Here is an 11,439-nt window from a genome sequence, read left to right on the forward strand (position 1 = left end):
ACCATTGCGTATTGTTACTTATCGGATATAGAATAGATCTGCTTCTTTTTGTTCCTACGAATAGAATGTTCCATTATTACTAAAAAACTAGAACATTAATTCTTTAATGCGAGATAATTTACTAAAAGGGGAAGGTCCATAGGATAGTTTTTTACAGTGCAATAAAGTTACATAGTGTCTATTTTTTGTTGATATAAGAGGTATTTTCATGGGTTTGCCTTGGTATCGTGTTCATACCGTTGTATTAAATGATCCCGGCCGTTTACTTTCTGTCCATATAATGCATACAGCTCTGGTTGCTGGTTGGGCCGGTTCGATGGCTCTATATGAATTAGCAGTTTTTGATCCCTCTGACCCTGTTCTTGACCCAATGTGGAGACAGGGTATGTTCGTTATACCCTTTATGACTCGTTTAGGAATAACCAATTCGTGGGGTGGTTGGAATATCACAGGAGGGACTATAACGAATCCGGGTATTTGGAGTTACGAAGGTGTGGCCGCGGCACATATTGTGTTTTCAGGCTTGTGCTTTTTGGCGGCTATTTGGCATTGGGTTTATTGGGATCTAGAAATCTTTTGTGATGAACGTACTGGAAAACCTTCTTTGGATTTGCCAAAAATATTTGGAATTCATTTATTTCTTGCAGGGGTCGCGTGTTTTGGTTTTGGCGCATTTCATGTAACAGGATTGTTTGGTCCTGGAATATGGGTATCCGATCCTTATGGACTAACTGGAAGGGTACAATCTGTAAATCCAGCATGGGGTGTGGACGGTTTTGATCCTTTTGTTCCGGGGGGAATAGCCTCTCATCATATTGCAGCAGGGACATTGGGCATATTAGCGGGCCTTTTCCATCTTAGTGTGCGTCCACCTCAACGTTTATACAAAGGATTGCGTATGGGAAATATTGAAACCGTCCTTTCCAGTAGTATCGCTGCTGTATTTTTTGCAGCTTTTGTTGTTGCTGGAACTATGTGGTATGGTTCAGCAACTACTCCGATTGAATTATTTGGTCCTACTCGTTATCAATGGGATCAGGGATACTTCCAGCAAGAAATATATAGAAGAGTTGGTGCTGGGCTAGCCGAAAATCAAAGTTTATCAGAAGCTTGGTCTAAAATTCCTGAAAAATTAGCTTTTTATGATTACATCGGCAATAATCCGGCAAAAGGGGGATTGTTTAGAGCGGGCTCAATGGACAATGGAGATGGAATAGCCGTTGGTTGGTTAGGACATCCTATCTTTAGAGACAAAGAGGGGCGTGAACTTTTTGTACGTCGTATGCCTACTTTTTTTGAAACATTTCCGGTTGTTTTAGTCGACGGAGACGGAATTGTTAGAGCGGATGTTCCTTTTCGAAGGGCAGAATCGAAGTATAGTGTCGAACAAGTCGGTGTAACAGTTGAGTTCTTTGGTGGCGAACTCAATGGAGTCAGTTATAGTGATCCTGCTACTGTGAAAAAATATGCTCGACGTGCTCAATTGGGTGAAATTTTTGAATTAGATCGTGCTACTTTAAAATCGGACGGTGTTTTTCGTAGCAGTCCAAGGGGTTGGTTTACTTTTGGACATGCTTCGTTTGCTCTTCTCTTCTTTTTCGGGCACATTTGGCATGGTGCTAGAACCTTGTTCAGAGATGTTTTTGCTGGTATTGATCCAGATTTGGATGCTCAAGTAGAATTTGGAGCATTCCAAAAACTTGGAGATCCAACTACAAAAAAACAGGCAGTCTGATAGAAATTGGTTTGTTCCTTTTCGATTCGACTTTTTTGTTGTTATTTGAATTTTATATAGGGAACTATATAAATCTCGTCCAGGAGATAATCCCCCAAAACAGGTATGAAAGCTATAATTGTAAACCACGATCAAATCTATGGAAGCATTGGTTTATACATTCCTCTTAGTCTCGACTTTAGGAATCATTTTTTTCGCTATCTTTTTTAGAGAACCCCCTATAGTTCCAACTAAAAAGACGAAATGATTTTGAATTACCTCAATTGAAGTAATGAGCCTCCAATATTACGATATTGGAGGCTCATTATTTCAACTAGTCCCCATGTTCTTCGAATGGATCTCTTAGTTGTTGAGAGGGTTGCCCAAAAGCAGTATATAGGGCATACCCGGTAAAACTGACAATTAAACCAGATATAGAGATGGCAATTAGGGTTGCTGTTTCCATGATTATATAATATCAAGACTACAATGGATCTATAGGGTAATTTACAGCGTAATGGTATACAAAGTCAACAGATCTCAATGAAAAAAAAAAAAAATAGGATTTATGGCTACACAAACCGTTGAGGATAGTTCTAGATCTGGTCCAAGACGAACTGTTGTAGGAGATTTATTGAAACCGTTGAATTCAGAATATGGTAAAGTAGCTCCGGGATGGGGAACTACCCCTTTGATGGGTATTGCAATGGCTCTATTTGCGGTATTTCTCTCTATTATTTTAGAGATTTATAATTCGTCCATTTTACTGGACCAAATTTCGAATTAGAGAATTAGATTCACAAGAACCAACTAACTAGTTTTTCAATAGAAAGTAAAGTTTAGCTTAGCATTTAGGTCGTTGATTTTTAGACCATTCCATTTTTATTTGGTAGTTCGACCGCGAAACTTCTTTGTTTCTGTATTTCCGGAATATGAGTGTGTGACTTGTTACAATTGATCCTATTGATAGTACAGAACATAAAAAGGATACGTCATCTTTCTTATCTTGATAGAGATGGCTTTACCCCGTCAGATATTTATTCTAATATCTGGAGCACGGAATATAGAAAAGAAATAGATTCTAAAGTATTAGAACTATGATTCATACTTAATATTTATATTTAGACCTCGCAACCGGACGAAAAAAAATTAAAGAGTTAGAATAATCAATTTCAAAAAAAAAAAATTAAATAAGTGATGATCCAGCAGTTCTTACTCAGGGAATTTTTGGACTTGGATTAAAGGTTTTTTTGGAAATCATCGTGGTTCTGGTATGAATCTGAGGTTTTTGAATTGATTCTATAGGGTCTTAACAAGAAAATTCCTATCAATAATAATAAAAAAAAAACAGTAAAATCGTATTAAATACAGACAAAAAAAATGAGGTGAATAATAGAATATTCAAGAGGCCGGTAAGGATCAAGAGAAAAGACGAGTGAGCCGACTTGAAATTTTGGCATTATAAACAAACACAAAGAATACCTTTTGGATTTCCATTTTTTTTATCTTCAAAAAAGATTGGAATCATAGGATTAAGTTAAGAAGTTTAAAACTTTCTATTCCACATATCTGTTTTCCAAATAACTGGTATTTTTGTTTGAGCCGTACGAGATGAAATTCTCATATACGGTTCTCAGGGGGGTCCTTTGGTTTACCTATCTCAATAAAGTCTATGATTGGTTCGAAGAACGTCTTGAGATTCAGGCGATTGCCGATGATATAACTAGTAAATATGTTCCTCCTCATGTCAATATATTTTATTGTTTAGGAGGAATTACACTTACTTGTTTTTTAGTCCAAGTAGCGACGGGTTTTGCTATGACTTTTTATTATCGTCCGACCGTTACGGAAGCTTTTGCTTCTGTTCAATATATAATGACTGAGGCTAACTTTGGTTGGTTAATCCGATCAGTTCATCGATGGTCGGCAAGTATGATGGTCTTAATGATGATCTTGCACGTATTTCGCGTGTATCTCACCGGTGGTTTTAAAAAACCTCGCGAACTGACTTGGGTTACGGGTGTAGTTTTGGGTGTATTGACTGCATCCTTTGGTGTAACCGGTTATTCCTTACCTTGGGACCAAATTGGTTATTGGGCAGTAAAAATTGTAACAGGTGTACCCGACGCTATTCCTGTAATAGGATCGTCGGTGGTAGAGTTATTGCGCGGAAGCGCTAGTGTGGGACAATCTACCTTGACTCGTTTTTATAGTTTACATACTTTTGTATTACCTCTTCTTACTGCCGTATTCATGTTAATGCACTTTCCAATGATACGTAAGCAAGGCATTTCCGGTCCTTTATAGAATAAAAAAAAAAGAAAAAAAACATAAATTAATCAAATCAATCATTTTGGGGAGGAGAATAGTATTTCATTGCTACAAATATGCATTATTCAAAAAAAAAATAAGACATGTATTTGGATATTTCCCTTCAACTTAACAAAATAAATTGCATTCTTTATTTGATATACACGAATAGTTGAATGGAACTCTCCGAAAAAATAATGGATTATGGGAGTGTGTGACTTGAACTATTGATTGGGCCGTGCAGTATGACTTGATCTTATCTGCCACATTTGAATTCACAATTAAATGTGTCTTTTTTCCAACCACCGCGCCAGTCCCCTACGGAGGATAGGCCGGTTCGCTTGAAGAGAATCTTTTCTATGATCAGACTGTATCATATCCTGCATGAATAGGCTCCGTAATATCCAGTAATATAAGTTAAGTAATGTGATATAATCCGGATTATGTCTTCTGTATTTCACTTAACTTAATAGTATGGAAATGCAGTCATTTCCTATGCATTGACTCAATTTATGATACTATCGGAGTGAAACAAGTAGATCTAAAGAAAAACGGGGGTTGTATTCTATTAGTAACAAGTAAATCCTTTCTATGTAAAAAATTCCGAAATTCATTTTGGAGGGAGAACAGTCGAAAGGTTTGAGATCACCCAGAAAGAACTTTTCATTTTGAAAACATACTTGGGTGAAAAGCATTTACTTAAAAAGAAGAACTGAATTTTTTGCAATGCATAGTTGTAATTTCGGAAAAAAAAGAGAATCAAGTTTATTTTCTTACATAGAATCTTCATATATGAGTGACTACCATATAAATATTTTCTATGTATGCATTCAGTTCGTTTGATTCGTGCTTGAGCCGGATGATGAAAAATTCTCATGTCCGGTTCTTTCGGAGGATGGATCTATAAGAATTCACCTATCCCAATAACAAAAAAACCTGACTTGAATGATCCTGTATTAAGAGCGAAATTGGCTAAAGGGATGGGTCATAATTATTATGGAGAACCCGCGTGGCCTAACGATCTTTTATATATTTTTCCTGTAGTAATTCTAGGTACGATTGCCTGTAACGTAGGCTTAGCGGTTCTCGAACCATCAATGATTGGGGAACCCGCAGATCCGTTTGCAACTCCTTTGGAAATATTGCCCGAATGGTATTTTTTTCCCGTATTTCAAATACTTCGTACAGTACCCAATAAATTATTGGGCGTTCTTTTAATGGTTTCAGTACCCGTGGGATTATTAACAGTACCTTTTTTGGAGAATGTTAATAAGTTCCAAAACCCATTTCGCCGTCCAGTAGCAACAACCGTCTTTTTGATTGGTACCGTCGTGGCTCTTTGGTTGGGTATTGGAGCAACATTACCTATTGAAAAATCCCTAACTTTAGGTCTTTTTTAAATTGATTCAATTGTGAAATAAAATATCATGACATGTGTATTGTGTATCTAGGGAGAATTCACTTTGAAATGACTAATCCCTAGATACATCTATTTCATTTTAGACCTATTCTGAATATATAGATTTGTGCGAATTTTTAGAAAAAATAAATGATGAAAAAAAATCCAATGGATTTCAAATTTATGCAAAATGCTTTTCGATTTGTAAAATGTTTAATATATTTTTTACATCTTCTACGCGAAAATGTTCAATTTTCATAAGGTCTTCTTGACTCTTATTCAAAAGTTCCAATAATGTATGTATATTGGACTTTTTAAGACAATTATAGATCCTGGGAGACAATTCTAATTGGTCAATAAAAATGGATTTCAATGCAATTTCTTTTTTATTTTTCCTTAGTTTATCCTTAAGCAATCTATCATGAAAAGTAAAAAGGGGTAAAGTAACTTTGTGTTGATTGTTTTCAAAATTTAAGTTTTCTTCTTCTGCATGTAAAAAAGGAATAAATAAATCAATCAAATTCCGGGAGGCTTCATAAAGTGCTTCTTTAGGAGTTAAACTTCCATTTGTCCATATTTCGAGAAAGAGTATCTCTTGTTTCTCATTACCATTCACATAAGAATGAATACTATGATTTGCATTTCTAACAGGCATAAATACTGCATCTATAGTATAACTTCCATCTTGAATGTTGTTTAGTGTTTTTATACGATATCCACGCTTCCTCTCAATTTGTAATTCAATACACAAATTAATAGGTTCTGTTAGGTTAGCTATATGTTGTGTATTATCAACGATTTCCACCGAAGGTGGTAAAATGATGTCTTGAGCAGTTACATATCCAGGACCTTTGAAACAAATAGATGCGTCCCGAGTTCCATACAGATTACTTTTCAATACAATTTCTTTCAAATTCATTAAAATTTCATGTATTGATTCTTGAATACCTACTATGGTAGAATATTCATGTGGTATTTTCTCAGATTTTGCACGTGTGATACATGTTCCCTCTATTTCTCCGAGCAAAATTCTTCGCATTGCAATGCCTATTGTATCTGCTTGACCTTTCCTAAGTGGAGACAGAATAAAGCGTCCATAATAAAGACGCTTACTGTCTACCCTTGATTCAACACACTTCCATTGTAGTGTCCGAGCAGATACTTTAACTTTTTCTCGAATCATAGTAATATATTTTTATGAAACTCTTGATTTAATTGTTTATTTCTCTTGAAATCTCTTTCTTTAATGTTTCTTTTTAGTTTTACACACGTCTTTTTTTAGGAGCCCTACATCCATTATGTGGGATAGGGGTTACATCCCGTATAAATCTTAATAGTATACCACTTCTAGCAATAGCTCTTAATGCCGCATCTCTTCCTAGACCGGGACCTTTTATTATGACTACGGCTCGTTGCATGCCTTGATCTACTACTGTTCGAATAGCATTTGCTGCTGCGGTTTGAGCGGCAAATGGTGTCCCCCTTCGTGTACCCTTGAATCCACACGAACCGGCAGAGGACCAAGAAATCACCCGACCTCGTACATCTGTAACAGTCACAATGGTATTGTTGAAACTAGCTTGAACATAAATAACTCCCTTTGGTATTTTACGAGGATGTTTACGCGAACCAATACGTCCATTTTTACGTGAACCAATTTTTGGTATAGATTTTGCCATTTTTATTATTTTAAAAAATATAAGTCTGAAATATATGGATATATCCATTTCCTATCAAAAAAGAATTCTTTACTCTTGTTTAACTAGTTATTCTATTGTATTCTATAATTCGATTAATATAGAATACAATTTTTGAAATCAAGCAATAATTAGAATACTTATAATTATCAACTAAATTCTAATATAGAATCTAAATGTTTAGATTTTTTTGTTTACTATTTAAGAAAATGGAATATTAATAAGATTTTTTATTTGAATTTTAATATCATTTTTTTTTTTTTTGTACATTTGGTACTTTCTTTTTAATAGAAAGCCCTTTTTTTGTTAAAATATTATCCTTGTCTTTGTTTATGTTTTGGGTTGGAACAAATTACTATAATTCGACCTCGCCTGCGTATCAATCGACATTTTTCACAAATTTTACGAACAGAGGCTCCTACTTTCATATTTTTAAATTAACTCCTTAACTAAAATGGAATGCCAAATCTATATATTCGAAGAAAATAGGTTTTCCTTACATTTTTAACTTATAATTGTGCCTCCTAAAAAACATGTTTAAAGTTAAAAAATTAAATTAAGTGACTTATACTTCCTTTTTCTCCTTTACCGGTCGTATACATTAAGTACGTTCAATTTTTTTGTAAACATAGCCTAGAATTTTATTTAAATTCTATTTCTCTAACATGGAACATACCCTCAGAAGTTATTCAGTAATTTAATCTTCATGAATTTTTATTTCTATTCTAGTTAAATCCTCTTCACACATTCACTAAGGTATCAGGAGTACATAGTAGAAATCCATTTTTTCTCTACTCCATTTACAATAATGTATATAATTTTTTCATAGAAATCGGATATCGGCAAATTTACCATTACCATATATAACATAAAACTTCGCCGCCGATTCTTTCTAATCGAGCCTCTCGATCTGTCATTATACCCCTAGAAGTAGAAAGAATTACAATCCCCATTCCTCCTAAAACTCTCGGAATTTGTTGATAGTTAGAATAGATTCGTAGACCAGGTGTACTGATCCTTTTTAAATTTAAAAAAGTTTTATACGATTCTTTCCTATTTCTTCTATACCGTAGAGTTAAAACTAAAAAGTATTTGTTGCTTTCTCCATGTTTTCTAACGTTTTCAACAAAACCCTCTCGTAAAAGTATTTTCACAATGTTTTCGGTGATATTAGTAAGTGGTATTTGAACCGTTCTTTTTCGATTCATGTCAGCATTGCGTATCAAAGTTAGCATATCAGCGATAGTATCTTTACCCACGATAGATTATTGCTCCTTACTTTCGATATAATAAACGTGCTCCTGTTTTTTGTTTTTTTTTTTTTTTTTGATTCAATAAAATATCATATATTGAATATGAGAATATAATAATACTATATATAGATAGAAAATTCTAATTAGTCTAATCAGTATAATGTAAATCTATAATATAGAATATTCTAAAACTAAAAAAAGATAGAAAGAAAATGAATGAATGACCTATTATAAATTATAAACTAGATAGATAATATTATATCGAATTCAGAATTCTATTTGTATTTTGTATAAAGTATAAAAAAAAAATACAAATAGAATTCTGAATTCGAATTTGTATTTTGAATCTATCTATATCTATATATATATTCAATATATATATAGATTTCATTCCTTTTTCTTTTTTTTTTTTCATCTATTATTATTATTTCGTTTTAAAAATATTTATTAATTAATATAATGACTTACTATTTCTAATAACTTATCGATATGTATACTTTTCATATTTATGTAATAATCTTAATATAAATATTCATAATTATAGAATAATGATTACACAAGTATATAAGGTATATATGTGAGATCTAATATATTTAGGACTCTATTTCACTTCTATTCAAATATATATTCAAATAGATTTCCTTCCTATTCATTCCAGTCCTAAATAATATATCTATATCACGATCTCGTATTATAATACCTCGGGTGCTAATGAAACTATTTTAGTGAAATTTAACTGTCTCAATTCTCGGGCTATTGCGGAAAAAATTCGAGTTCCTTTTGGATTTCCTTCTTTATCAATGAGAACCGCCGCATTATCATCATACTTTATTATTATACCATTACTACGTTTTAGTTCTTTACAAGTACGTACAATTACAGCCCTGATCACTTCAGATCTTTCTAAAGATGAATTTGGTACTGCTTTTTTGATTACAGCAACAACAATGTCACCAATATAAGCATACCGTCGATTACTAGCTCCTATGATTCGAATACACATCAATTCGCGGGCTCCGCTATTATCGGCTACATTTAAATAGGTTTGAGGTTGAATCATATCATTTTTTTCTATCTTTCAGTCAAAAAGTTGAAGTAAAAAAAATATTCTGTGTTCAAAAAAAAAAAAAAGAAACCAACAATTACCATTTTTTTCATACTAAAGACCTATTTCGTTCTAATGATTATTCTGAAAGAATGAATTGAGTTCGTATAGGCATTTTGGATGCCGCTATTGAAATAGCCTTTCTAGCTATATTTTCTGGGACCCCTCCCATTTCATAAAGTATTTTGCCGGGTTTAACGACAGCTACCCAATATTCGGGAGATCCTTTTCCCGAACCCATACGCGTTTCGGTAGGTCTTACTGTAACAGGTTTGTCTGGAAATATGCGTACCCATATTTTCCCACCTCGGCGAACATTTCGTGACATTGCCCGTCGCCCTGCTTCTATTTGTCTAGATGTGATCCAAGCGGGCTCAAGTGCCTGAAGAGCATATTTTCCGAAGGAAATTGTATTACCTCGATAGGCTTTTCCTTTCATTCTTCCTCGATGTTGTTTACGGAATCTGGTTCTTTTGGGGTTATAGTTGATGGTTATTTCTCAATTCCATCTCTATTACAGAACCGTACATGAGATTTTCACCTCATACGGCTCCTCGCGAATAAATCGATTCAAAAATATTTAACCAAAAAAAATTTAATTTTAAATTACAATATTAAATTTAAAATAGAATACAATCGCGGGATTTTTTGACATATTAGAAATTTGTATATCTTGCTTTGATATAGAACCAAATATGGATTCTTATAGACCATTTTTGCTATCCATATCTAACTAGATAATGTTGTTTTGATATAAGGTTCTAACGAATCCATATTTGTCTTTTTTTTTTTTTATTATCATATTGGCAAAAATTTCTAAATTCAAAAAAATCCACATTTTCGCGGGCGAATATTTACTCTTTCATTATAAATTTAAGATGTAATGTTGGGTTAGTCCACAACTCCTCAAAAAATAATGAATTCTTAGTTCCGTCCGCCATCCCATCTAATGAATCAGTAAGATTATGAAATTTAATATAATCTTAGGTATTCACAGGTTCCATCGTTCCCATCGCTTTTCTATTTATGGTTAGGTCTAAATTCTACAATGGAGCCTCTTTAATATTAATAAGATTTTATTTTCATAAAATTTTCTTATTTATTTTATTCTTTTTTGTTGAATCAACCTTCTCAGTTTTATTGATTCGCAGCTCTTGATTTGTCTATTCTACGAATATATTCATCCATATATGGATGAATTTAGAATATTGATGCTTTATTACACTACCTTTTACGAAATGACCCATAGACCTTTACATAGTCGAATTCTATATCATTGATATCTTTTTTTCTATCTTTCTTTCACCCCTTCATTTATCTGTATATTCTTATTGCTTTACAACTAATAATCAGATTCTTTTTTATTTCAGTTGCTATAATTATATCACCACATAGATCTTTATTTTGATTTTCTATTTTCCGCGGTTCTTTATATCCAGATAATGGTAAGCGATGAGTAGGTTATTAATTCTTTAGTAATTAATTCTACGAATTCTTGTAGAAATTTAACCACTCTAAAAAAAACCAACGAGTCACACACTAAGCATAGCAACTCCTTTACTATAAAATGATTAATCAATTTTTTTATTCAATCTTATAAAATTTGTCATTTCTTTTTTGGGAATAAGAATTCGTCATTTTTTCTTTTATCAAAAGATGGAACGCTAAAAATAAGGAAAAGTAAATTAGTCGTTGTTTAGAAATATCCAAACTTTGATTCCTAATACCCCATAAATAGTTCGAACTGGATAGGAACAATAATCAATTTTAGCTCGAATGGTTTGTAGAGGAACCCTACCTTCTCTAATCCATTCGACACGTGCAATTTCTTTTCCGTCGATACGTCCCGCAATTTGTACTTGAACTCCTTTTGTACCTGCCTGTTCAGCTAATTCAATAGCTTTTTTGATTGCTTTCCTAAACGAAATTCTATTCTTTAATTGTCCAGCTATAAATTCTGC

At 33.2% G+C, this 11,439-nt stretch overlaps 7 protein-coding genes across 7 annotated transcripts in view; 3 read left to right on the top strand and 4 right to left on the bottom strand.

The window, feature by feature from the left end:
- The first annotated feature begins 69 nt into the window (after positions 1-69).
- Positions 70-4,034, top strand: LOC120580174 (photosystem II CP47 reaction center protein). The gene has a single exon (XM_039833561.1). The coding sequence runs from the start codon at positions 209-211 to the stop codon at positions 1,733-1,735; it is 1,527 nt and encodes a 508-aa protein (XP_039689495.1). The 5' UTR covers positions 70-208; the 3' UTR covers positions 1,736-4,034.
- Positions 3,083-4,642, top strand: LOC120580178 (cytochrome b6-like). Its single transcript, XM_039833565.1, is given in 2 exon segments — positions 3,083-3,947; positions 3,950-4,642. Coding segments are annotated over 2 exon segments (669 nt in total). The 5' UTR covers positions 3,083-3,325; the 3' UTR covers positions 3,997-4,642.
- A 257-nt stretch (positions 4,643-4,899) lies between these two features.
- Positions 4,900-5,424, top strand: LOC120580180 (cytochrome b6-f complex subunit 4). Its single transcript, XM_039833567.1, has one exon. It carries the CDS (start codon positions 4,900-4,902, stop codon positions 5,422-5,424), a length of 525 nt encoding a protein of 174 aa, XP_039689501.1.
- A 180-nt stretch (positions 5,425-5,604) lies between these two features.
- On the bottom strand, positions 5,605-6,606 carry LOC120580176 (DNA-directed RNA polymerase subunit alpha). The gene has a single exon (XM_039833563.1). It carries the CDS (start codon positions 6,604-6,606, stop codon positions 5,605-5,607), a length of 1,002 nt encoding a protein of 333 aa, XP_039689497.1.
- Positions 6,607-6,685: 79 nt separating this feature from the next.
- Positions 6,686-7,380, bottom strand: LOC120580181 (30S ribosomal protein S11, chloroplastic). The gene has a single exon (XM_039833568.1). It carries the CDS (start codon positions 7,148-7,150, stop codon positions 6,686-6,688), a length of 465 nt encoding a protein of 154 aa, XP_039689502.1. The 5' UTR covers positions 7,151-7,380.
- A 336-nt stretch (positions 7,381-7,716) lies between these two features.
- The window catches only part of LOC120580175 (30S ribosomal protein S3, chloroplastic), a 4,226-nt gene continuing 503 nt past the window's right edge, over positions 7,717-11,439 (bottom strand). The window contains exons 1-3 of the mRNA XM_039833562.1: positions 11,206-11,439; positions 9,668-9,860; positions 7,717-9,402 (exon numbers count right to left, since the gene is read on the bottom strand). The exon at positions 11,206-11,439 is cut by the window's right edge and continues 503 nt beyond it. Of these exons, the coding sequence (XP_039689496.1) occupies positions 9,065-9,402; positions 9,668-9,860; positions 11,206-11,439 (765 nt within the window). The 3' untranslated portion in view covers positions 7,717-9,064. The remainder of the gene's footprint in view (positions 9,403-9,667; positions 9,861-11,205) is intronic.
- Positions 11,092-11,439, bottom strand: part of LOC120580177 (50S ribosomal protein L2, chloroplastic) — a 3,866-nt gene continuing 3,518 nt past the window's right edge. Inside the window, exon 2 of the mRNA XM_039833564.1 lies at positions 11,092-11,439. This exon is cut by the window's right edge and continues 1,689 nt beyond it. The gene's annotated coding sequence lies outside the window, so the exon portion shown is untranslated.

The sequence above is a fragment of the Medicago truncatula genome, chromosome 4 (genome assembly GCF_003473485.1).
Source record: "Medicago truncatula cultivar Jemalong A17 chromosome 4, MtrunA17r5.0-ANR, whole genome shotgun sequence".
NCBI lineage: Eukaryota > Viridiplantae > Streptophyta > Magnoliopsida > Fabales > Fabaceae > Medicago > Medicago truncatula.

Bases quoted from the DNA above. Each gene is read 5' to 3' on its own strand.
- LOC120580180 (XM_039833567.1), top strand. From the start codon at position 4,900: ATGTCCGGTTCTTTCGGAGGATGGATCTATAAGAATTCACCTATCCCA.
- LOC120580181 (XM_039833568.1), bottom strand. From the start codon at position 7,150: ATGGATATATCCATATATTTCAGACTTATATTTTTTAAAATAATAAAA.
- LOC120580174 (XM_039833561.1), top strand. From the start codon at position 209: ATGGGTTTGCCTTGGTATCGTGTTCATACCGTTGTATTAAATGATCCC.
- LOC120580176 (XM_039833563.1), bottom strand. From the start codon at position 6,606: ATGATTCGAGAAAAAGTTAAAGTATCTGCTCGGACACTACAATGGAAG.